We start from the raw sequence: 26,455 nt of genomic DNA on the forward strand, positions 1-26,455 counted from the left end.
ACCTGTGATACCCTTCACAGCCTCTGCCCTGCAAATCAGACCTGCACATCCTTCTATTTTCACAGTGAGGAAAATCACAGAATCGTGGGATGGCTTGGGTTGGAAGGGACAGTAAAAATCATCCAGTTCCAACACCCTGCCATGGGCAGGGACACCTTCCACTATCCCAGGTTGCTCCAAGCCCCGTCCAACCTGGCCTTGGACACTTCCAGGGATGGGGCAGCCACAGCTTCTCTGGGCAACCTGTGCCAGGGCCTCCCCACCCTCACAGGGAGGAACCTCCTCCCAAAATTGATCCAAATCTCCCTTCTTTCCGTTCAAAGACGTTCCCCCTCGTCCTGTCGCTCTCTGCCCGTGTCAGAGCTGTCCCCGAGGAGGCGGCCGGGGGACGCGAGGGATGCGGGGCCCGGGGGCTGCGGGGGCTGCGAGGGATGCGGGGCTGCGGAGCCCGGGGGCTGCGAGGGATGCGGAGCCCGGGGGCTGCGGGGGCTGCGGGGGCTGCGGGCCGGGGGCTGCGGGCGGGCGGGCGGCCCTGCGGAGCGCGGCGGAGCCAATGGCGCTGCCGGGGAGGAGCCGCGGCCCCGGCCCGGCCCCGCCCGCCGCCCCCCGCCGCACTCGGCCTGGGCTCTCCGGAGCGGCGGCAGCGGAGCTGCGGCGGCGGCCCCGGAGCCCCGCGGGAGCGGCCCCGGAGCCCGCCTGGAGCGGCCTCGCCGCGCCCGAGGCAGCGGCCCCGCCGGCCCCGACCATCGCGCCCGGAGGCACCGGCCGGACCCGAAGGTACCGGGCAGCGACCCGCGGCTCGAGCGGGGGCTGCCGCGGGATCTGTTGATGGGAGTTGGAGGAAAGTTTGCCGGGCAGTCGGAGCGGGTCGGTCGCGGTGCCGGCGCGGGCGGGGGAGGCGATCCGGTGCCCGCGGGGAGCGGCTGCCGGGGCGGGTCGGGCGATGCCGGCGCCGCTGCGGATGGAGCCGGGCTGGGCTGGGGGTCCGCCCGGCGGGGAGCGGGCGGCTCTGCCCCCCGTGCCGCCCCCGGACCCGCACCGGGAGGGCGGCGGTGACCGGCGCCCGCCCTGCGAGCGCTCCGGCCCCGCGCCGGGCGTCGGTGTTTTCCCGGGGGAGTTTTTACGGAATGCTGTATCCACCTGGGAGGCGGCGGCCGGGGGCAGCCAGGCCTCTGGGTGCGGGACCCCGGGACGCAGCCCCGGCGGTCGGTGCAGCTCGGGGGGCTCCGGCGGAACGGGCTCTGCGCGGGCGTCCCTGCGGTCCGGCGGGGGAACGGGAGCTCCGGGGGCTGCGGGGTGCGAGCGTGCGTTTCTGCAGACGCAGGAAAACAAGCCTGTTCTCTGTGTTGTTTGGGAAGTTCGGAGAACTTCCCAAGCCAGCAGGTCGTGGAGAGCAAAAGCACGATTCCAGGGAGGCGGCTGAGCTGGGGGCTGGGGCCGCCGTCCCCGGGGACAGCCCCGACCGACTGCAGCGGCCGCTCCGGCCGGGCGAGGGGACCGGTCCGAGCAGCGCCGTGGGGCTGCCTGGCCCCACGTGTTGCACTGGGGCTGTCCGTAGGTCAGAGCCAAGCCAGGGCTGTTCCTGGCACAGAGTGAGCGAGGTGACACCTGGTTTGGGCTGTGTGGAGGATCTCTGGCAACTGACCCCTGAGCTGTCTGGATTGCTGGTGAACCCACTCCCTGGGTTAGTGAGACCCGACCTGGGCAGTGCCCCTCGGCTCCTGGTGCTAATCATGCTCTGGTTGCTGCCCTTGGGGCAGCCACACGCTCCTTTTGCCCTCCTGCGATTCTGAAGTTGCCCGAGTGCGCAGGATCGGGCGAGTAGATTTGCAAAAGGTTTGCAGAGTGTTGAGCAGACAGTTAAAAATCACCAGTTTGCATTTTCTGCATGTGAGGCTGTGCTGTTTGCTCTCCCAGGAGCACGTGCAATCCCCCTGCAAAACACAACAGCCGGCACCAGAAGGTGAGAGGTGAGTGGGGGCGATACTGGGGAGGGGCAGCTCGGAAAGGGGGGTGCTGGGCAGAGGGGCTTCAGCTTTGGGACCCTCATCATTCCACAGGAAGGGGACAGTGACCTGGAGCATTGCCTGGCACTTCTTGCACTGTGCTGTGGGCAGGGGAATGACAGGGACCTGATAAACAGTAAGAGGTATTTTGCTAAAGGTTCTAGACAGTGACTCATCTACTGTAGGAAGGGACAGGAGGGAGGGGCAGCACAGGAGCTTTCTAGAGTAAAAACGGGTCTTTCCCCGTGATTATATCAGAAACAGGAGGTCAGGAATCCCTTTTTACTCCCAGAACAGCGCAGACCTGTGGGTTATAAACCTCCTGATGCAAGTGCCTCCTGCATCCCTGTCCCTGGGGAGGATCCTGCCTTCTGGCCGTGTCCTGGAGACATGTTCCAAAATTTGGGGTGATTTCCAGCCCTCACAATTGATCCTATCTGATCGTTCTTAGTCACTTCTGAGTCACTCCAAGTAATTGATCCTTCTCTGTACGTTGCACCAGGATTCTGTGTGTCCCTGGCCAGCTGGGGGGTTTCAGAGGTCATTTTGCTTGGCTCTGAGTTGTTCAGTCTTAACTTTACTCCCACATCCAGCCTTCCCCCCTCGGGTTTTTCTGCTCTCCTCTGCCCTCTCCTGCCCTGGACAGCCTGGAGGAGGTGCAGTGCTGCTGCCTTTCACCTTCCCAGGTGTGCTGCACCCTGAGAGGCCTCCCCAGCTCTTCACAGTATTGCTGGCTGTGCCCTCTTGAAAAGGTGTCTGTGTAAGGAATTTTGCTGATATTTGCCTGGATTTGGTTTATTTGCTGCTTCCAGTTTGCAGAGGAATTGGTGCAGCTGGTTGGTCCTTGCTGACTGAGCACCTGAGCAGCCGGCTTCCTCTCTGGGGATTTATGGCTTCTGCACCACCTCTCCCCCTCTTCCTGCCTGTGGATTTACCTGGGAATGCTGGTGGCTGGTCTGGTCTGGTCTGGCTGTGGATTTATCATCTCTCCCTGCAGGGGTGTTGCAGGGGGCGAGGAAAGATCCCCAGATCCCCCAACAGACAGCCCTCATCCCCCACATCAGTGGTTGAGGGGAGACAACAACAGTGGGGGATTGTTGAGAATTATTCTTTTTCAAGAATCAACTTTTGACCAAAAGTTGGCACCTTTTGAGACCCGTGAGTCTCTAAGCAGACGCCAGATTTCTTTCAGAGTCAGGAGGACTCTCCAAACCTTGGAAATGGCTACAGTCTGAGGTGGGTCCTGAGGCTCCCGGGGCTGGTCCTGGCTGGTCCCTGCACTGGGTGCCCTGGGCACCTTTGGATCTGGGCGTCTCACTTTATGTGGGTTAAGCTCCCAAGGAAAGAGGTGTGACTTGAGATCCAGAACTGGTTTGAGAGATCAGAACTGGGCCAATTTCTAGGCCAGAACGGGGCTGCTGATGTCCCCAAGGGTGGATTTGGGTACAGAAACGGATGAAGGTCAAGGTTCTCACCTCCCTCCATTGCACAGGTGCCTTCTGCTGAACACAGAGGGGGTCATATCCCTGACAGCTGCTGGGCAGGTAGCAGGACATATGGAAGCTTTATTATTCCTTTCAGAGCATGAAAAAACACCCCTTGCTGAGAAGTACTGGAGCTGTGAAGTGCAGACGGGGCTGCCCCCAGGAATAGCAGCAGCCTCAGGGCATGGGGAGGAATCTTTCCTCAGTGCTGTACCCCCTCACCCTCTGCAGAGTGTTCACTGTGCTGCATCCCCAGAGGAAGGTTTAAGAGAACCAGGCTTTGCTGTGACCCTCAGGCAGCGTGTGGGTGAGCCTGGATGGAGGGAGGGTTGAATGGGACGGTGCATCTTTGCCCCTTGGTTTCAGTTCTCCTGCGATTTCCAGGGTGCTTTGCTGTCACCACGCTCATGTCCCCTGCCCTCCAGGGAAGGCTGTGCCAAATGCTCCTTTGCAGACCTGCTGGAGTGGCAGGGAGGCAGCCCAGGCAGTGCCCAGGTCGTGGGGCACCTCTGGGTGCTGAGGGCTCCCTGTGCCCTGCCCAGGGCACAGCAGGGTCCCGTGCCCAAAGGCTGCCCTGCTCCATCCTGCAGCCAGCTTGGGAGGTTTGGTTAAGCAGGTGCTTTTCTCTAGGTGTGTATGTGAGTACGCTTAAAAAGTCAAAAGGAATTAAATACGTATTTTTCCGGGCTGTGGCTCGTGCTGGAGCTGTGCACAGGAAAACAAAGGGTTTTCCAGGGTCGCTTGTGCTCTGCTGTCAGCTCGTGCCTGCTCAGCCCGGCCCTTGAACAAGAGCATTTGGGTCTTTGCGTTTCTGGGCACCTTGCAGCAGACACAGGGGGTGGTTTCTGCTCCTCCTTTGCTCCCTGTTCTGCTGACAGCTGCGTCTTCCTCAGCCTGGAGGTGTGAGTGCTTTACCTGCCACCACCTCCTGCTCCTGCAGAGCAGGAGATGGCGTTTTGCAGGGACTGGGGGGAGCTGTGCCACTCATTTCTCTCTTATTAACTAGAGGGGAATAAAGTTGCAGAGAGATCAGATTTGGAGAAAGACCCAGAGTTCCAAAATGCTCCCAGAGGATAGATCCCTAATTGCTCTCTAATTGCATTAGAGTTTAATTTGTTGTTGTTTTTACTGTAATGTTCCCATTTTTCTCGATAGTTTGTTTTGTTCCATTAACTGGAAATAGCTGGAGATGAATATTTGCAATATCAAAACTTGCCTGTCGTGCAATGCTTGGCAGGTTTTAGGCCTTTTCTGTGCTGGCAGGGGACATGGGGGCTCTGCCTGCCCTGGCTGTCGGGGACTCGGGTGGGTTGCAGAGCTCACCCCGGGGCAGCGTTTTGCTGTCTGTGCAGGTCCAGCCCTGGGAGTTTTGGTGGCCGCTGTCCTGCTTCCAGGAGACACAGAAAGCTGAGCTGAGCTGGCCCCAGAGCAGCTCACGGGCAGCTGCACTTCAAAGGGCTTGTTTAATCCCTTTCTCCCGAGCACAGGGGGGGAGCAGGTCTGGAAATGAAACTGGGAAGGCTTCAAAAAGGGCTTTCAGGAGCTTCATTTAGAAAGCAATAGGGGAGAAGAATATTGCTGCTCTTAATTTCAAAGCAGAAATATATTTACTTTGCCTTGTTAAAGCGGAAATTGGGTAGAAGATGTAGTTAGGCTTGGACCTGCTTCTTGCCAATGCCTCTTTGTTGGTGAAACAAATCCTGAGGGTGGGAGAGCATGAATAAACCTTTCCAGTCTATCAGCCTGAGTACTCGAGGCCCTAGGGGTGTCACCTGTGTCCTGCCTATGTATCACACACATGTCACTTGTGTGAGCCAAGCCCAGCTGCCCGTGAGCTGGGTGTGACAGAGCTGCACACACGGCTCTCAGGAAACAGCCTGAGCACGAGGAGACGTGGGGAACTGCACTGTGAACTCAAAACTGCTCCTAAATTTGATCCAGCCGCTTAAAAACAGTGGGTGGACCCGGTGGTGAAGTGAGACATCGATATTTAAAGCTGCCTTGAAGGATGCAGCCAGAGGCATGACGCCCAGCAGTGAACTGCGAAGGTGAGACATGCTCTGGTTTCAAAATTCACCGAGAAAATGGGAAAAGCTTGGAGCACTGGGTCTGCAGCGCCTGGAGTGGCTTGTCAGAACCCCCAAGAATGGGATGGAATTGAACACCCACTGCTTTTGAAGTTGTAAATTAGTCGGTTAAACCTGCTGTTGTGCAGAATGCTGTGCAGGCCCCTCTATTATCTGATATATAATAAGCACACGTGAGCTGATGGCATTAGAGGGAGAAACTGTTGTGGTCTCAGTGCATGGGGAGGGTGCTCAGGCTGGCAGTAACTCTGCATCCCAGGACTCTGGTGCCTTCCATGTCTGTGCTTTCCACCTCTGAGCTTCAGAGTCTTGGCTGCAGTGACAGCACGTGGTGGAGAGAGCCAGAGTTTAGCCTGACTTAAAATGCAAACTAATTAATCAATTCTGTGTTTTCCGTCCCACAATGTCACTGGTGCAAACATCAAGATGATAACTGTGGATTCAACTGCTCATTTGAAAATACTGAGCAATTAGACAAGTTTATGACAATATTATTTCCTGCCACCAGAGATGCTCCACGATACCACTAATTGTAGCGATAATTAATCCGTCTCATTTTCAGGCACGCGGCTGTAGTTCATGGCAGGCTGGCAGGGAGAGGAGCCACACGGAATGTGGGGGCCCATTGTGTTCTCTCATTAGTTGTCAGAGGCTTTCTCTGCCCTCTCAGCTTGCTGTGCTGTGGTGGAGAGGGGCTGGGCTGTGGCTCCCGGGGGCTCCCCGGTCTGGGCACGGGGCAGTGAGGGCAGAGGGACACGAGGAGCCCACCTGTAGTGCCCTGCTCTGACAGCGGGCAGGAAGGGACCTCAGAGAGCAGCAGGGATGCTTTTGGTTCTGCAGAACACACGGAAAGCATTTTTGAGCCTTTTTTCCTGCCTAGCCAGACTGGAAGGCTGATGGCCCCGGCTGCAGGGTAACCTACAAACCCCACTTGGAAAACTGATGTACAAAACACGTTAACTGGTTTTAATGCCTTTCTGTCGAGCACCACAGGGGGTGCCTAATAAATGCTGTAGGAATAGGAGTCCCCAGACTATGCAGGGAGAGGAGACCTTTCCAAATCTGTGAGTCAGAGCCGGTCTCCGAAAGGAGCAGCCGGTGCCCAGCCTGGAGTGTGCCCGGCTCCAGCCCTTCTGCAAAGGCAGTTTAATTTCTCACTGACAAAAATAGAGCAAGGGAAGGAAGGGAGGTCTGACATAAAATTTAAAAGTCCAGCATGCTTCTGCTCAGCGTGGCTGAGCGTGGGAGATGCTCCTGCTTCTTAGAAGAGAGTTAATGCAAAGAAAAGGAGGGTTTTGTCTTTTTCTTTTTTAAATCAGGGGTGGGCAAAGAAAAAGCTGTAGGAAGGATGTCAATGTTTTGTGTTTTACTTAAGGTAAAGCTCCTTGTTGGTTGCTGGTGCTCACAAAGCTAATTGACAGATTACATGATAATGAGAAGGAGTTTAGTGAAATCTGCTGATGTGGGTTAGAGGATGTGGAATTTGGATGCACAGTTAAATTAGGCCAGGGGTTTAGCTCCTCTGTGCTAAATGGGGGACTCTGGAAGCATTTGCATTCCCGGTGTCTTGCTTCTAAATCATTTCATTGATGACAAGAAGCTCTGCTGTGGCAGGGAGCTGTGGCTGGAGGAAGGTGAGTCCATCAGTCATTGCAGGCAGGGAGGGCTCCTGGCCAGTTGCTCGACTGCCTTGGGGGCACCTGAGCTCCTGTAAATCCTCACCTGGTGGCACTTGGTGAGGCAGCTCTGGCTGGCAAATACAGGGTGAGTGAGGGGAGAGGAGCTCAGCCAGCCCGCTGGAGCTTGGTTGACAGTGGGGATAACCAGGGGCATCTCTGCCTGTGCTGTCTCTAACCTGGTTACCCCGGGCTGGGCCGGGAGCGTTCAGCACTGTTGGCAGCGACGTTAAACTCATCTGGGGTTGGTGCTGCTGAGGCTGAAGCTGGTTTTGGGAAGAGGTGCTTTAGCTTAGCCAGCTAGGCCAGCATGCAGGCTTTTATTAGGGATCCAGAATTAAAATAATCCCCCATCGGCGATGGACAGATTTGTTCTCTGGAGGCCTCTCCTAAGCCCGTTACCACCTTACATGGCTTTGCCTCTTGGGTTTCTGAGCTGAGGCTGATGGGGACTGACAAGCCCTGATTATGCAAAGTACCAGAGGCGACGGGCTGCCGGCATGGGATTCGGCTCGCCTCGCTTCCTGCCGTTTTGTACGTTATTAGGGAGCCACAGGAAAAAGTAGGTCCTGCTTAGCCAAAAATAGACGTGGCGTCCCGACGGCGGGTGCGGAGCGGGGCTGTGCGGGAGCCGCTCGCCGGCTGCTCCCCCCGCGCCGCGGGGCCCGGCCCGGGCAGCGGTGACCCCCCGATTTTGGGGGTGCCCCCCAGCCCGGCAGCGCCCGCGCTCGGGCAGCGCCGGCGCTATTTCTGCCTCTTCTTGTGAGCACCCGCCGTTTCCATGGCAACCGCGAGCATCGCGTGGTACCCCCGGTTCCGCCGCACCCTGCGCTCGGCCCCGCGACGCCCCGACGGCCGGCGGGGTCCCTGCGGCCCCGGGGGCTGCGGCAGCCGCTGCTCGGGGCTGGGGCACCGGGAGCTGCCACCGGCGCGTCCCCGGGTGCTGGGGCGGGAGGGGAAGGAGCAGCACCGGGGCTTCGGACCGGGCTGTGCCGGACCGGGCGTCCTCCCCAGGCAGGGGCCTGGCCAGGGCTCAGTCGAGGGGGATCTGTTCCTGCGGGAGGTGCCCACAGCAGTCAGGTCCCGGGCCAAGGTCCCTCCTTTCCTCTCCGTCCCAGTGCGAGTCCCTCCCCTCTGCGTCTGACTCCAGCAGCCCCTCCATCTCTGTGCAGCCTGCACAGGTCTGCTTTTAACCCGTCTGTCAGGGGGTTTCTGGGCTGTCCCTGCTGCTGAGGGTCGGGCTGTGCTGGGGTGAGGGACAGAGCCCCATCCTTGAAGTGTGCAGGGTGCAGAAGCGATGCCCTGAGGCACGAAATTTGATTTCGGTTCCTACAAACCGTATTAAGCAGTCTTAATATATCAGTCTCCTTTTTAAAATGTATTTTCATTCAAGTCAGCACGTGTTTGCAATTAAACCCTGCCACGAGATGTGGTGTGAATGATTAGAGCAGTTCATGTGCATAAGGGGATACTCACATTTGGGGGGGGGATGTGCCACTCCCAGAACTGCAGCGTGGCTCCCACTAAACTTGGCAGTGTCCTTCCCTCATCCCTCTGAGGCAGTTCAGGGCACAGAGGGCTTGTCTGTGCTGCACACCCGGATCTGGCCTTTGCTCTCTGAATCTCTGTGCCTGCAATTCCCTTCGCTTGCCTTTTGTTCCCACTTCAGACAGGCAGCAGGTCAAAAAGTCACCGCCTGGGTTTTGCTGCCACGTGCAAGCTCGAGCCCCATCCTGTGCTGCCCTGCCAGGTGGGTGCTGTGCTGCCCTGCCAGGTGGGTGCTGTGCTGCCTGGTGTGCTGCAGGTGGGGGCTGCACGGGCTCACCTGGAACCTTGGCCCTGCTGCTCTTCTGCCTGGAGGGCATCACCTGTCCCTCCTGGCTCTCCTCTGCCAGAGTGCACTGCTGTTCCTGATGTGTTCATCAGGCTCTTTTCTTGTTTGGTTCTATTTATAAACGGTACCTTGATGATCAGGTGAGGAGATGGGAACATCTGGCAGCTTTCCCTCCGACCCAGAGTCAGTGAGTCTTGGGAATTCAGTGAGACATCCCTGGCAATTCCTCCCCACAGCGTGGGAGCAGAGAGGCTCTTCTTAAAATCCCCATCCATTGAGAGGGCACAGTTGCTGTCTGAGTGTCCCTTTCTTAGTCCTGGCAAACACGGAATCCCAGAATGGCTTGGGTTAGAAGAGACCCTAAAGTTCATCTCGTGCCAGCTCCCTGCCATAGGCATGGACACCTTCCAGTAGCCCAGGTTGCTCAGAGCCCCATCCAACCTGGCCTTGGATACTTCCATCAAGAAGTTGATCCCAGGAAAGGAGTACCTTGCCTGCTTACACTGGGGGAAGTTGTGTGAAGTTGGGCTTTTGGGTTGCTCAGCTTGAGCCTCATGTGCACCGAGGCACCGTCTGCCCCATGTTGCTCTCCCTGTGCTGACACATGCAGCAGCCACGTGCAGGATCTCTCCTGCTCCCCAGCTCATGCCACACACAATCTTGTTCTGATTTTCAGGGCTCCAATAAAGCGTGTCAAAATGCATCAAAGGCTGAGCACAGAAGTGAAGCAAATTGACTCTGTGGAGGATTTAGGGAACGGAGGGAGTAGGGATAGACCCCAAACCAAACAAGAACTGCAGAGAAGGTGAAGCGTGGCAGAGATGGCAGATGTGCAGCACAGCTGGAGGGACATGGAGCATCTCTGATTTGGCAGGAGAAGGGGAAAACCTGTAAGTAGCACAGGAGATGTGGCTGGGAGGGATGTGCCACCATCACCTCTGGGACGCAGGATTGTCTGGGCTCTGTGACATCACTCTCTGTCGAGGGCCCTTCCCCATCTCTACAGGGCAGGCAAGGAAACTCCTGTGCTGGTACAGGCAGAGGCTGCAAATCCCGTGGCTGTGAATTCAGGCTCTTGCAGCAGCTCAGGACGGGCTGCAGAGGGTCCCACCATCACCGTGGGATGGGGTGTCCTTTCTGAGCCAGCAGTGCAGAGCTGCCCTGGGCTGTCCCATCCCGGCCCTTTTCCTGGTGCTGGGAGGCTGCCGTGGCCTCCAGCACCCCGAGGGCTCCGTCCCGAGGTGATAAAAGCAGGAGGAGAATTGTGCTCAAGGAACAGGCTCAACCATCTTCGTAGTGCTGACAGTGCCAGGAAATCAGGCACTTCAAAAGGCAGTTTTGCATTTCTTCAGATGCCTCGGTGTAAGCGCAGTGACAGAGTTGCTGAAAGCACATTAATTATTAGTAAAGACTTTTTTTTCTTTTTATTGCAAGACAAATTAAACAACAGAAGAAAACAGGAGGTGTTACACGAGATGTTAATCCACGGGAGAGTGACAGCAGCAAAAGCCACAAATAATTCATAACATGAAAGTCGGGACATTTAATTTTTGGCTTCTTGTTAGCATTTGGCGTTCGTGCACATGCTCAGTTGCCACTTCTCTTGTGCTCCAGCACAGAGGTTTTGGAAGCTGTTAGTTCTGGAAAAGGTGATTACAGGCCTTCAAGATCATATTGGATAAGGGACCACAATTCTTTTCTTTCCTCTTGACTGGAAGAAGCCGAGCTGCTGAATCCAGTGCTTTGTCCTGTGGCACTCCTTGTCCTTGATTGGACAATGGGGAAAATGAAGCTATGTAGGAATTCCTGGTGCTCCACAACCAACAGGTGATGGACTGAGTGCCTCAGGGACCAGGTTCCTGGCAAGATGCTCCAACTATTCCATGATTCTGTGAGCCCTTCCCAGGGCAGCCCTAGCACAGGGTGAGGTTGTGCGTGTGTGTCTCTGTGGCTGCAGCAGCCAAGTCAGCAATTCCTGGGATGTCTGCTGATTCCTTCTATCCATGTCCCTGAGGCACGTGTTGTGGAGTTGAGACAGTGGTTTATGGCTGAAATACAGAAATAATTGACAGTGAATGCCACCAAGGCTGATCTGCGAAGTGATACGAAAGGTGAAGCTTGGAATTAAATAACCTCTATCTGATTCATGTTTGCCACGTGCTCTGGAACTGTTGCTGCCAGACATGAATTTCCCATTATTAAAAAACTTCTTTCCCTATTCACTGAGCTCATTGCTCAAAGAAGGGGGCAGTGAACTTGAGAATGGGGTGTGCAACAGCACGAATAGAAGTGTCCTGTGAGGGAAGATTGCTGGAAAGGAGATTACAGCAGCATTTATCAGAAACACGATGGGAAGTGTTTGCTGACAACACCAGCAGCTCGTGATGCTGCCGTGGCAGCAGCAAAGGGCCACAGCAGTCGGCACCTGCCGGAGCTCCAGCCTGGACTGAGGTCCTGTTCTACTGGGTCTGGATCCCAAAAGCACCTCCTGGAGGGGCCCTTCCACCACCGTGTGATGGGGACACATTCAGCACATGCCCCTGTCTGGTGGGATTCAGCTGGTGCCAAGCATTTCCTTAGAAAGGAATTTGGCTTTGCACGTGTCTCTGATGTCAGCTGTGGATTGCTGCCCTCTAAAATTTAGTGCAACTTAGTTAGCATCTTCCTGGCCGCTGCCAAAAGCTGGAGTCAGCCCCGTCAGGTTGATTTTCACTGAGCTGTTGCAGTCACTGGAGCTGCTGAGGAGGATCTCAGCCATATGGCACAAGGTGCTGCAGGGGGGGCTCCCGTGGCACAGCGAGCGTGGCTGGAGATGCTGAGCTGACACGTGCAGAGGTCACAGATCTGGAGCAGGGAGGGGACTGGGCGCTGGAGTGTGGCACAGGAGGCCACAATAAACCCCCTGGAGGACACAAAGTGGTCAATGCTTGTGGTGGAGGCCCCAGCACATCCCCACCCGAGGAGGAGGAGACCAGGAGTGTCAGGTATTTACACCTCGCTGTGCAGACCCAGCCCTTCTGCTCAGCACAGGGGTGGGGTCCACCTGACAGGGCTGCAAGTCCCACGGTATTCCTTCAACTCCCAGCAAAAAAAGCCTCTGACTGAGAGTGTTGAGGGACACATCCCACCCTGCTCAGCACCTGCAGCTCCCCTCGAGTGTCCCTCGCAGCCGAGGACACGCCGGGGGCTGTTGGCAGAGAAAACCCTCCTTTGGGGCAGCCAGGCTGTGTGGTGAGATCACTGAGGGCTGGTCACTCCTGGAGCACGTGTGGGCAGGGAGAGTCACGGTGGAACGAGGTGATTAGAAATACATAAATATTAATTGCTTATGAACTCCCTTTATGACACTTGCAGGCAGAAGTTAATAAATCACTGCTGGGATTAGCCCACAGAAGGGCAATGCAGAGTGTATCTGAGAGGAGACAGGAGCGGGGAAGGGGAGCTTTTCTGGAGAGGAGGAAGCACCGCTTTAGGCCAGACCCCAACAGCACAAAGCTGTTTTCTTTTTGCCAGGGTTCTGTGTCTGGAGTCTGCCTCTTGCTGCAGAGGGGAGCCTTTGCAGCTGAGCACAGATGTAGCTGTGCTCAGTACCAGTCCCTTTGTAGGAACCAGACGTTTGGTTCTTGCATGTAGCAGGGTCCCTGTGCAGATCCCCAGGGAAATATCTGCCCTGGACCTCCCTATGGTCTGGATGTGAGACCAGCCAGTGCCACCCCGGGCACTGAGGCAGCTTTAAAACCTCATTCATTTCACTCTGTGTTTCCTGGACATCCTTTGGTGACTCCTGAGGAGGGAAAGAGACTTTTGCTCTTCACTTGCATTTCTGGGGGACAGGTAGCAGTCTGTTTTCTCAAGTCTGGTACTTGAGTTTAAACTTGTCCTGGGGCTGTCTTGGTTTCAGTAGCAACTTTGCAAGGGTTGTATAAATGGGTGCTGGTAGTGGATTGCTTGTGTAGAAATCTACCTTGCTGAGGTGAATCTGTTATTTTTTTGTCAAAATTTAATTTTGCTCAGAGCAGTTATTGTTACCAGAGCTTTCTAATTATTTTTAATAGCCAAGCTTACATCTGCTTGAATCCTTGCAGCAGTTTAGCCTAATATATTCATGCAAAAGCATGAAGGAGGCTTTTCTTCCGTTTGTTCTCCTGTTCCCCCTAATCCCCATTCCTCTCTCCTCTGCCTCGCTGTCCTTTTCATCACTGTGAAAAAGCAAGGCCTGGGAAGAGCAGCAGTGGAACCCTGTGCCAGGATCCCGGGCGTGAGGACACCCCTGTGCCCAACGAAGGGACTCTGCCATCCTGCAGGCTGGGGCAGTGCCAGGCTTGCTGCCCTTCCGTGGGCACGGGGAGCTCCCAGGGAAGCAGGACTCGCCTGTGCAAGCAGTGCTTGAAGCCAGGCAGGAGGAGCTGGTCACCCAACTGCTCCGGGGCAGAAGGGTCGTCCCGGCGGCTCTGTGGGACTGAGGCAGCTTGGGGACAGCAGCAGGTCCCGAACTGTGCTGCACAACAGTCACATCCTCAGCACAACCACCGTGTTCTCCTGGTGCTGGACCCGTGATGTCGAGGGGAACACGTCCCACACCTGTGTCAGAAGTTACTGCTTAGAGAAACACCCGAGATCCTGTTCCTGGACGAGCCTGTTCAGCCCCTGCTGCTCTAAGGGGGGACAGACGATTCCATTTGATGAGGCAGGATAGACCTGGGCTCTGTTATCAGAGCACAGAGAGCTGGACTAATACAGAGAAGCTTTTGATTTACTCTGATTTTTGCAGTGAGGGTTTGTGCTGTGAGCATTGCAGGCTGCATGCAAATGAAGGCGATGTTACCTGACTCTGGCTTGGTTGCTGGATTGAGGTTTAATGAGATTCTTTGGTTTGCCTTGTGTCAATCTGTTGTAGTTAAGTGAGATTTCTTCCCCCTACTGTGTTTTGCCTTTGATGCAATTTTGCAACACTTCTTGTACTCCTAAAAGGGCCTTTTGGTGTCTTTGAAAGTTTCTCAGTGCAGCATCTCTCTGGACAGAGTAAATGAAGATTAAACCTCAGCAGATAGCAAGAGAAAACAAGCAAATGTCTTTGCAGAATCAAAATGCAAGGGCAGCAGTGGAGGAGCTCTGAGGTTTGTGTCTTTTGTCTGGGAAACCAGAACACTTGAACAAACCTTTTCCTGGAGCTGGGGGCTGACTGGTCTCTCCAGGCTGGGAGTCTCTGATCTCAGCTCAGCTGCTAGTTTTCATAAAATGTGCAGGGACCCCAATAACTGTGGGGCAGCAGGACACTGGGGATTGGGCACAACCACCTCCAGCTCTGCCGTGCAGCCCGGCACTGACTGGCCTTTCTCCACCTGACTTTGTCTGCTGATGAGATCTCATTCATTGCCTGTTTATTCCCATACTGTTTTTCTTCCCAATCCGTGGAATAAACTCTATAAAATCTCTATTATCAGTCTTCATTATGCCCAGGTTTGTTATGATCATGAATTAATAGACTTTATCTTGGCATAAGTCAGAAGGCATCAGCCTCTCTTTTCCCTCTTCATTTGCACAGGGATTAGTTTTAAATATTCTCTCTATGAAGCTGCTTCTGTTGTTTTCTGGCTCTGCTTGGGTTCAGTCTGTTTTAAGCCTCAGTGTTCCTGAAATGCCTCTTCATTATGAGTTCAGAGGAGGAGGCTGTGAACAGAGGAGGAACGTGTTCCTGTGAACCAGGGCACTCAGCAAGCTGGTTTTGTAGGTGCAGGTGTCCTCGTTGTAGGTGAAGTGTCCTCGTTGGGAGTTCTGGGGAACACACAAGTATTTAAACAGCTCCTGGAGAACAGCCCAGCCCGGTAAATCACCTGAGCAGTTTCCTTTCGTGCCTAAATTGAGGAATCCAGCAGAGTGCTCCTCCAGCTTAAACCCACCTTTCCCCAGGTTGTGATGCTGTTTGCCTTTTCTGTGAAGCTCCACAAGCTCGTCGGTGTTGTACAACAAATGGTTGAGTGTGTTCCGAGCCATGAGCCGTCTCTGCTGCAGCTGGTTCTGTGTGTGGTGTTCCCAGCTGGGAAAGGAGACACGGAGGAAGAGCCATTCCTGAGTAGCTGACACGTGGATATCACGGCAGGGAAGGGGTGCTGTGCCTGTGGCCGAAGGAGTTCAGGGCTCGGGTGCTGCTTGGGCACAGGGGTGTGTCCGGCTGCCCCCACTGCAGCGGGGAAGGGGGCACACCACGGGTCCCCAGCAGTGCCCAGGAACTGCCCAGGGCGAGGAACAAACACTTGGCACGAGCTGGTGGTGGATAACCCTGGGGACTCTGGATGGGAGGTGCTGGGGGCACGTGCAGACCGTCACACTTGCACCAGTTCAGTGTTGGTTCCGTTCCCTCGTGGGAACTGCTCGGCTCGGGTGCTGCCTTGCCCACCCTCCGTAACTGACCCTGCTTCTTGTCTCTTCCCTCTGCCGTGCACAGATGAAATCCTCCGACGTGGACCAGGAGCTGTTCACGGAGAGTTACTGCAAGGTGTGCAGTGCCCAGCTCATCTCCGAGTCCCAGCGCGTGGCCCATTACGAGGTAGGATGTTCCCGTCCGGGGCTGTTTTCCGCAGTTCCGCTCCCAAAACTCGGGATTCGAAGAACTGTTTCTGCTGGTGGCGTCTCACCCTGCCAGTGATGTCACTGCAGCCGTGTCTGCTGCGTGTCTGGCTCTTCCCTCTGTCTGAATTTGCCAAGTCAGGCTGCGATTTAAACGGGGCTGAAGGAAACACTGTTAGCAAGGAGAGCAATTAAGAGTGCAGCAAAACGAGCTCAGGTTGTATTAAATTTGCTGCACTGTGCTTTGCTGAGTAGGAATCACTGATTGTGCAGAGAATAGATTAGTGTTTGTGAATGTGTTTAAGCACTTAAGAGGTGGCAAGCAATGAACAATTAGAAAGGATGGATTATTAGAGATGCGTTAGAGCAGCAATTAACAGCACTGCGTGTCCTCAAAACAAACTTAAACACATTCCTATTAAATAAGGAGGAAATTATTGAGGGATATGCTGCTGTAAATCCTTCAGGAAAGGAAGCCCACTGCCTCTCCTTGTGTCAGCACCTGCTCCCTGTGCTGTGGGGAATGTTCTCCAGGCAAGTCTGCAGCAGCCTGGTGTAGATCCTGCCATGGTGAGGGGCTCTCAGTGTTCACCCAGTGAGAGAACAGCCATTTTCAGGTTCAGAAGCAGAGGAGGTGCAGGGTCACCGTGTGTGGCTGTGCAGGAGGGCTCAGAGCACAGTCCATCACCCCTTGCATGGTAGGAACTGTGCAGGGACTGTCCTCCCCTGGGGATGTCAGGCCGAGGAGGGATGTGTGAAGTGGTCCAGCCTCTCCTGGAAGACTCCAGGAGAAGTGATGCATGTCTGCCTCATCTGTCTTGACACAGTGTACATACAGAGTAAACTATATTAACTTTGTGTATTTGTCATATATAACATAGAGATAATATAGATATTTAGATAATATGGAATAATTTGGTTGGGTTTGATGGCCTTGGTGGTCTCCAACCTAAACAATTCTGTGACTGTGTGTGAAGAGCTGGGGGATGAGGGACCTCTGCACTCACAGGAGCTGTATTTTGCCCCTGCTTTTGGGCACTCAGTGCCTGTAGTGTTCCAGCAGGGACCTGGGAGATGAAGTTTCCCCAGACGTTTGCTCTGACTCAAGTGTTTTGTAATGGATACCCGGTGGAGACACTTGTGTGGCCAGTGGAGACGTCCCAGCAGCTCAGTGTCCGTGCTCCGAGGATGCTGTGCTGCATTAATTAACAATGGGAACAAGAATGCACGTTCCCTTGTAAGGCACTTTACACGTCTTGTTTTGGTGACTTCCTTAAGAGCTCTCCTGTAACTGCTCCTCAGGCTGCCCTCGCTGTGCAGCAGAGGTCCCTGGCAGCCGGTGGGAAGTGGAAGGCTGGAGTTTTAGGGACACCTTCCAGGTCTTGCTGCTGGGCACTGTGGGTGCCGAATTTTGCCCCCAGGAGGCAGGAGCGTTGCGGCAGGAGCGTTGCTGCAGGAACGGGAGCAGCTCCTGGTGAGTGCTCAGCCAACCTCTCCTCCTCTGCGCCTGTCACTGTAGGTACGAGCTGAATCATTAATTCATAGCAGATGTTTTTGAAACGTGGAAAGCAACACGGTTTTCTGTTGTATATTTTAGTGCGAGGTGTTGTGCTCGTTTGTCATGCCCTGTGAGATCCCAGCAGACGCCGGAGACGTTCGGCACAATAATGTCATTCCCAAACCTCGCCCGTGGGTTGCATAACACGGAGCAGAGGGGTGAGGGAGTGAGCTGGGGAGGCTGCTCAGGGTGGCCCAGGCGCTGGGGGTGCCCCTGCCCCGGGGCTGTGCCGTGGAGAGGCTCGTCCCTTTGGGGTGCCTGTCCTGGTCACACTTTGGAGTGTGACAGTCTCCTCCTGGCACCTCCTGGAACCCACAGGCACAGCCAGAGGCTGCAAACCTGCCTGGAGGTGTTCCAGGGAGGTGGAGCTGGGTGCTCCATCCTGCCCGAGGCTGCCAGCCCTTGCTGCCTGGAATGTGAGATTCGCTGTTTCTTCCTGATTGACAAAGTAGCTGCTCTCTGTTTGCACACCTTTTTCCTTTTTTGTTCCCTTCTTACTTTTAAAAAGTGTTCTGTGGTTAAAAACTGATTCTTTTCTGCCAATCTGTTTTCAGGAGCCCCCCAGGGTGGGCACCCTGGCTGTCCACGGGCACTGGGGGCCCTCGGTGTCCGTGCAGCTGGGGGTGCTGGGGTTTGTTTTGGTCAGCATTGCCCTTCCCCTTCCTGAGCCAGAGCCTGGAGAGAGAGGGGATTGATCCACTGCCTCGCTAGCGCAGTTGAGTGAGCTCTGCAGCCCTTGTGCCAGGGACTGGAATCTTGGCTCTCTGTGCATGCAAAATAAGACATTTCTCTGTAAGAAAATAGAGGGAAACAGCCTATGAAAGGGGGATGTTTTTATCTTGCCAAACAGGAATAGTCAATTCCAATCGCTGTCTCGTCTCCTTCTCCAAATCACCAACCAATAATTCTCTTCTTCTGCACTACTTTACCAGGATTAAAAAATAATTTTATGTCAGTCACGCAATATTAAGCGATATTATTTCCAAGGGCAAGTGTAGTGGAAAAATGACAAAAGGATCGGGGTGTGTGCAGCATATTTTTGCTTCCAACCTGACATACAACAAATACTGCCCTTATTTCATGTGCTTTGTGCAACTGCGTTTCTGGCTTTGTCTGATGCTGTGTCCAGGCTTTCCTTCCCACCCCAGGGAAACTGCCAGGTCCTGCCCTGCTGCCCAGGGTTCACCCCAGGACAGAGCTGAGCCTGGTAGCCGCCTTGGGATATTGGCTTGTAATGACATTCCCGAGTGAGGAAAGGCCTTAACGAGCTCCGTGCCCGCTGTGGTGCTGAGGGTCTCGGGGGGTTGGTGCTGGGCAGCTTTTGTGCAGCTGTGAGAGGTGAGACAAATCTTACTGGGTGGTGTCGGTGCCCGAAAGGGCATGCCTTTGAATATTGTAATTGTTAAAGCAAGTGAATATCTTAATTCCTCCCTTGAAGTGTCAGAAAACTCCCTTCCCACCTCTGCTCCTGGAATAAAGCATCCAAATGTGGATGCCTGAGACCAACCCCTGCTGGGTGACGCTCCCTGTGCTGCCCTCAAGTGCCAAGTGTCCCTTCGGTGCCCTGGCTCCCATTTCCTCCTCGGGAGGGACAAGAGGGACCGGGGTGACTGAGTGGGTGGAGGATCACAGAAGAAGGCAGGGTGATGCCTCGTGCTCCAGGCTGTGCCAGGCGGGTGGTGGCCCGTGCAGGGGGGTGTTTCACACCTTCTCGTGTCCCACTGTTGATGTGCTGTGCTTGCTGCGACGCCACTGAAAGTCTGTGCCCCAGAGATGGGTTTTTTCTTTGCTGTCTCTGCATCTCGTCTCCCTCTGGAGCCCGAAGCCTCTTTGCTGCTGAATTCTCTGGGGATCACCCGTAAATTAACACTTCCTTCCAGCTCTGTTTTGAGAGAGGTTGTATCACTCTGGTGAGCTGCTCTGTAAATTAAAAAGCTAAAAAAAAAAATAGAGCTAAGGTTTCTTAGTTAGCTCTGAGTCCTCATCTCTGTATAGAAGTGTTCACAGCCATTAGGAAGATGTTACCATTTATTTTCATGTTTCCCCTTGAAAATCCTGCAGGAAAATTACCTCATATGCAAAGTTGCTCTCGGATTTCACCCTGAGCTGCACATTCATCACCACATTTGCTCCTCAGGCTGCTATAATGCTTTTCTCCATTGTAATCTTTATTGCTTCAGGTGTTCAGATGGTGCTTAGCTTTGCCATTTAAAATGAGGGAAGACGCCGGGGTCTGGAGGAGGAGCAGCCCGGGAAGGTGCTGTGCCAGTGTCAGCTCTCCCTCTGAGATGAGGGAATGGTGCTTGAATGCTCGTGGAGCAGCAGGGGAGGGCAGAGGCAAGGCGTGTTAAAATTCAAATGTACAGGGAAGTGGGGAGAGCAAATAAAGTGCCGTGCCCTTTGGCTCCTCTCCGGAGCTGAGTGCTCTTTGGAATTTCTCAGCCTGCCTCAGAGCGGAGCGCTATCGACAGCCCCATCAATACTGCTCCTCTGCGTGGGCTGGAGCAGTGCTGGGGTTAATCTGCTTCCAGTGGGGCTGTCCTTGGCTGGAAACGGCATGAAGCGATGGCTTGTCTGAAGGAATAACAAACATTGTTTACTATTGGCACATTAGTGCCTTAAGGATCAAGATGTGTGTGCTCAGAAAGGCAATCCTGTGTCTGAAATATTAATGCACCGCAAGAGCACATACTCTATTTAACAAAATAAATGCTGTGCTAGAAAGCAAGGAGCTGGAATGTTCTGTTTCTGCTCCCAGCTCCCTGCGTGAGATGCTGCAGGCATTTCCAGGATGGAGGAGTGGAAGGGATGTGCTTCAGCTGGAAATAAGGGCTGCACTGGGCTCTCGTGTGTCGGGGCTCTGCTGATGTCAGTGACCATGGAAGGGAAGGTGACATTTGCTGGCCATGAGCTCTCTCCTATGTTCTGCCCCTGCTGCTGCTCACCTGTCACGTTGTGTCTTGCTTTGGCGGCAGTAATGTGTAAATCCTTCAGAGGATGAAGGAGGAGGGGACGTCCTACCTGTTGTTCCTGCGTCCTTCCCCACCACTGCTGGAATCTGCTCTGCCATGGTGTTCATGGTTTTGGGTGGCTGTTCAGACATTGCTGTTATCCTGCAGATTGTGCTGGTGTTTGGTAGGAGAACCTTGGCTTGAGGAGGAAAAGCTAATGAAAGCGTGTTTGTGTTGCAGAGATGATGAAGGTGCTGCTCTGTTCTGTCTGTGCACACACAGGCACCCACTTCGTGTCGTGGTGACAGCCCCAGCTAAAATATGTTGAGGTAAATGTGGTCACCCACTGTACATGAGGGAGGTAGGTGGGTGCCAGTGTTTTAGGGCACGGGGCTCGTGCTGCCATCCTGCACAGAGCCCATATGGACACGCAGCACAGTGGCAGCTGCTGGGTCACGTGTGCTGCAGAAACCAGTGGAGATGGGGTGGGACTTTACAAGGCTCTGTGTTACTGCTCTGTTGTCAACATTTATGGCTGAGCATTACATTTAATGCACTCCCAGCGTCAAAATCTATTGCTAACCAGCAGCACCAGCGGAGCAGATGAAGCCCTGTGCACAGCTCCCTTCCCAGGTACCTCTGTGCAGAGGCCTGTTGCTGGCTAAAAATAGCTGAAGTTCAAAGGTCCTTCCAGAGCAGTAGTGAAATGCCTGGGGAATGGGACCCAGGGTTAGCAGCAATGGAGAGGCACCAGGGATGTCACATTGAACCTGCACAGAATGAAAGCAGTGAAAGGTTGCTCTGCTGCCCACGAGGGGCTGGCGCTGGCCAGCATCCCTGGGAGAAGTCCTGCAGCTCTTGCCTTTCTGTGGCATTCCCCTCCTGCTGCACAGGAGGGCACCTCTTCATTCCAGGTATTCACTCCTGCTGTCTTTAAACTATCAGGCTTGCAGCCCGTGTTTGGGTGGGGGCTCCAGGTGTTTGAAAGCAGAGCCTTTAGTTCTCTCTGTGTGCTGTGACAGGCCCTCCCCCGTGTGCTCAGGGCTGACGGGCTCTCAGGAGTGACTGGCACTGACGTGCTGTAACCGGGGTTTGTTTCAGACAGGGAGGATGGAATGGGAACAGTGATGGAATGGGAACAGCAGCATCCCTGCTGGTGCTGCAGAGCCAGTCCCGGGCAGCTCGTGCACACAGGAGATGCTGCCTTTGTGTTAACTCTTGTTGCCCACCTGGTGCTGGGATGGTGGGGCTGTGCCAGTGGTGAAGTCCACCCACACCTTCAACGTCGGTACCAAATGGCAGCGTGGCCTGAGCTGAGGAAGCTGAGCTGCAGTTGCAGGCAAGCAGGAAGGGTTTAGTTTGCTGCACAAAGCGCGTTTGAGAAGTTCCCAGCCTGCTTGCTCTGTCCCTGCGTCCCCTTTCCCTTGGCTTGTTCACAGAGTCATAGAATGGATTGGCTTGGAAGGGACCTTTAAAGGTCTAGTCCAACCCCTGCCAAGGGCAAGGACACCTTCAGCTCGATCAGGTTGCTCATGGAGGTGCACTGGCTGTAAAAATCCCTTAGTGCCAATGGAGAAGTAAATGCATGGTTGTGTTAGTGTAGATGTAAGATCCACTGCAGAGGGAATGTGAGGGAGTGATGTGAGAAGGGACTCCTGGTAGGTTTGGGGTGATGACCCCGGTTGTGGGGGACAGGTCTGTGGGTGCTGGGACCACGTGAGCCAAGTTCTGAGCCCGGCTGCTCCTGCCACACTGCTCCAGCAACAGCCTCCAAGGAGAGTTATTTCCTCTCTGTAGGATACCCAGCAGTGTGTTGGACAAGAAATACTTTGAGTACAGTCAAAATCAATAGAGGACGTGGTGAAGTTAAAGATCACAGCTGAAATGGTGATTCCCGAGACAGAAAATTCATGCTCAGGATCCTCACTTGGAGTCAGCTTGGCAAGCTGGGAGGAGTGATCACAGATGTAGGGAAGATGAAGTGAGCTAGTGGTTGCTTGGCTGAATAGATCATCAGTAATTACCCTTACATGTAAACAAATCAATGTCCAAACCAGTAATGTTCTTCTCTGCTGCTTTGAAGCAGCCGGTTTGATGGGGGTGAGAATTCAGCTGAGCACTCAGGAGCTGTGGACACAGATCTGTGTGCCCAGGAAGGCACAAGCACCAGTAGACGCTTTTTAAAAAATTAAACTCACGGAGGAAAAAAGGGGCAGTTGATAGAAATGACCATAAATTATAAATGAGGCTTTGCAAAAATTACAAAGGAAGAAAAGGGGCATTGACAGGCAGCAGTGTCTGGAATAACAGCCCGAGTTTGGCTCTGCGGTGAACCACGGGGAGCTTGACAGGGTTTGCTGGTCGCGTGGGTAGGAGAGGCAGAAAAGGGAAGGCGTTTGCTGAAAATACTTCTGCCCTCTATTTAAAAAACGCAGAGGATGTTGTTATATCACAGAGGGAGGAATAGATTGGTCCTGTTCCAGTAGAAATTCGGGAGTTTGTCAGGCAGCGATTATGAAATCCAGAATGTTGTTGTTGTTGAGTCGGCAGGTCCAGGAATTAATTCAGAAGCGAGTGTTTGGAGTGCACTGGCCACACGCTCTGCACCAGCACTGCTGACCCTCCACGGGCCCAGGAAGGTGGAGGAAGTTTCCAGGAGGAAGCGAGTGCAGAGTCAGGCACGGCAGCTCTGGGGGACCCGCACTGGGAGCTGGAGCCCTCCAGCTTGGCACAGCTCCTGGGCACAGCAGGCTCGGGAGAGGGGCTGGAGGATGATGTAATGGGGTTTCTGCATAGGGTTTGGAGAACTGGGCCAGCCAAAATAACTTTCTCTCTTCTGATGAGATTACAAGCAGGGCCAATACAGATAATAAAGTTGGTGTAATCATGTGACTGCACGTTGCATGGCAATTTAATTAAGAAACTGCCAGCGCACAAAAAAATCAACACTGTAGACTAAAAGGATTAAAACCCACCCGATGGGTTTGTAAAAAGAATTTTTTACAAACTAAGAGGAGCTGCAGCCATTTGGGCTGTCAGGGTGGATCCCTCCTTGGTCTCCCACTCGTGTCTCCAGTGATGCTCGGTGTGGCCACGCGTCCCCCAGGGCTGGGAGCCCCGGCCTTTGGCTGGAGAGGAGGTCACAGAGCAGGAGGAGCAGGAGGGGAAGGGCAGACTGATCGAAACCATGGAGCTGCCAGCACAGGAGGGAGCGAGGATTGATGAAGGGATCTGTGGGGAACAGGGAAATGAGCTCAGCTGCCAGCACAGCGTGAGGGAAGCTGCAGAGATGGTTGGTTTGAACCTGGCCGGGGGGGACGGGAAGAAGGCCCTCACAAAATGGTGAAGTGTTGAAGTGTTTCAGACTGTCAGCTCAGCTTGGATCAGCAGTGCAAAGCGGGAGCAGAGCCGGGGCTGCAGTGGGGTGCTGAGCTCGTGTGCTCTGCTCGCCCAGAGCCCTGGGCAGGCACAGGGCAGGGGGATCTGTGTGTGTCTGTGCAGCCTCGGGCTGCTGCCTCAGCTGGGGACTTGTGGCCGTGTGAGGGGAGACGGGTCAGTGCTCCCCAGAGCTGTTGGATGAGCAGCCCCTCCATCATCCAGGGCGAGCAGGGCTGTGCATCCCAAACCAGCCCTGCCTGCAGCTCCCCAGGCCCTGCCAGCTGCCCCCGCTCCCACAGAGACCTCACTGCCTGCTCTCGCCTCTTGCTCCGGGCAGAGTGTGCTCCAAAACCTGATTTATGCAAGACCAAATTGCATTTCATAGCACAGTTTAGCTCTGCTTTGCCCTTTTATGTTTCAGAGTTGAATTGCCAGAACTCTGCTGTCTCTGCCACAATCTTCTGTGTTAGAGTAGATTTGATAGAGATAGAAATGATCCATTTATTTACTTTTATTGATGAGCCTTACAGTGGCACATGAGCTTGCAATGCAGAACTCTGCAGCAGCTATGTGAAAACAGGCTCTCTCTGAGCTCCCTGCATGGCCAGGGCTGGTTTTCAAGCCGACAGTATTAAGCCAGACTTCGTGCCTTTGAAAGGTGCTGTTCCCACTAGAGACAGGGAAATGAAAATGCCTTTGGTGTAACACTCTGTACAGCTACAAAAGAAATATTCACAGGCACAGAAACACCCTTATTGCACCCAAGATGAGGTTGTGGTGGCTGTTGGAGGTGCCTCCACAGGCAGGGTGCTGGTTCCAGGCTGTGGATTGACACATGTGGCAAGGTTTTGTCTTTTCTAAGGCTTGTGCGTGTGGTGAGATGGATCAAAATGGAAGCTGGAGGTGCCCAGATCCCAGTTTATCCTGGTTTCCTGGCTCCTGTTGGTGGTTCTTCCTTTGGCCCTGCTGTGTGTCTGGCACTTGCCCTCCTCGTGCCTCGGAGCTGCAGGTTTGCTTTGCGGAGGGAGAGGACAACCCACGGGGCTGTTTGCGAGCAGCACGCCAGGAATAATCACTGTGCTCCTGCTGTGCTCCTGCCGGGGTGCTGGGATGATAAATACACATGTAAATGTAGGAAATACCAGAGATAAAATGGATGACAAATGGGCTGTGCTTCCCCCGCCCGCAGAGGGAAGGAGATGCTCACGATGTGCAGAGGCCAGGGAGGATTCTGAGCTCTGCTTTTGTAACCGTAGGGTAATGAGGCTGCATAAGGAGCCCTGTGGTTTTAGATCTTGCCAAACATAAGTCATTTCCTTACCTAGGCTTTCGTAAATCCAAACAAATGCGTGAGTGAAGGTGAGAGGTGTTTCACAGAGGGCTGAAGCTTTGCTGCCTTTTAACGCCAACATTTGGGGCATCTTTGTGGCCCAGCTGAGCACCACGGAGCAGAACCACAATAATGATTCCTCTAAACATCTTGCCTTTGTGGTTTGCACGCGCCCAGCAGCCCCCACCCCAAACATTTTACCCTCTAAAGCGAGCAGGCTGTGGCTGTGTGTGCGTGTGGGCATCCTGACGTGCTGGATGAACTCACCCGAGGGAAGAGCCTCGTGACTGTGGGGAGGATGACTCGAGGGAGGCTGGCTGCTCTGCGGGGTGTCAATGCTCAGGGAAGGGATTCAGCTGAAAAGCTCAGGCCACATTGCCTGTGCGGGGTGTTGGACTCTCCCTGAGCGGGCGCTCCGGGCAGGAAGCGGGACCGCGGCCAAGGAGAGCGGGAGCGCCGCCGCCCCTCCGGCCCGTGCACTTCAAACATCTGTTTGGTCATCTCCTAATCACACAGCTCTTGCTGCCTGGGCTGCTCATCTGAGAGCTGGAGCTTTGGGGTTTCCTGCACTTAGCTCTGGCCGTGGCAGGTCACACTTGCTAAATGCAGCAGGAGGACAAGTTGAGGGCAGATACTTGACGTTATTTATCTTGACTGATTTGCTCCGTGGATAAAAATGATTGTATAGTCCCATTTCTGCACACAAATACAAATTATAGCTCCCTGCAAATTTAGCTCCAAGTTCATACCACAGGAAAAAGAATTTTCCAGAACACACCGATGATAATTTAGTGTTTTAAAGTTGTGGCTCTGTGATCTGAAATTATGGTGTTGCAGTGCTGTTGTTCTGTAGGGCAATCAGAAAAGGGAGATTCGGAGGAGGCATTTGCACGATAACAGCTGCCCACATATCTGGACAATATGCTGGGTGCAGGTGTTTCCTGGCTGCAGGTATTTCCTGGCTGCAGGTATTTCCTGGCTGCAGGTATTTCGTGGCTGCAGGTATTTCCTGGCTGCAGGTATTTCCTGGCTGCAGGCTTTTCCTCCCTGCATCTGCTGGAAGACAAGAGCTGACTGTAAGTCAGGGTTTTAAAGGTTTACATCTGTGCTCCTGCTGTAGAAGCTTTAAAATCTTCCTTTGCATTTTGCAAGTCCCAAGGGTTTGCTTTGGCTGCTGCTGCTCCTGGCACGACCAGGGAATCTCCCATCCCCTGTGACCCTCACCTGCCCTGTGACCCTCACCTGCCCAAAGGTGAGGGTGAGCTCCAGCCCTGCCCAGAGGCAGCATGAAACCTGCTCATGTGTCCCTCATGGGAGGTTTTATACCCCTGTTATATTTTATCATTCTGGAAGTGTAGGAGCTGTGGGTTTGGTTTGTGTGTGTGTGCCTCTGACCCCTCACGATGCCATCCTGCCCCCACCTGAAGCTCAGTAACCCCATATTTTGGGTAACAAACGCTGCCCTTCCCTCGCCACCTGATCCCCCCCGTGTCTCCGAGGGGCTGCAGGCAGCAGGACTTAGGGGGTGGCTGGGGTAGACCATTTCCTCTGCTAATGGCAGGAGTCCCAGTCATCCCACAGCTC

At 54.3% G+C, this 26,455-nt stretch overlaps 1 protein-coding gene across 1 annotated transcript in view; it reads left to right on the forward strand.

Moving 5' to 3' along the window:
* The first annotated feature begins 626 nt into the window (after positions 1 to 626).
* Positions 627 to 26,455, forward strand: part of ZMAT4 (zinc finger matrin-type 4) — a 45,934-nt gene continuing 20,105 nt past the window's right edge. Inside the window, exons 1-2 of the mRNA XM_027744343.2 lie at positions 627 to 777; positions 15,533 to 15,634. Coding sequence (XP_027600144.1) covers positions 15,533 to 15,634 — 102 coding nt within the window. The 5' untranslated portion in view covers positions 627 to 777. The remainder of the gene's footprint in view (positions 778 to 15,532; positions 15,635 to 26,455) is intronic.

Source organism: Pipra filicauda, unplaced genomic scaffold, assembly GCF_003945595.2.
Source record: "Pipra filicauda isolate LSUMZ 115617 unplaced genomic scaffold, ASM394559v2 scaffold462_size518177_pilon, whole genome shotgun sequence".
Classification (NCBI taxonomy): domain Eukaryota; kingdom Metazoa; phylum Chordata; class Aves; order Passeriformes; family Pipridae; genus Pipra; species Pipra filicauda.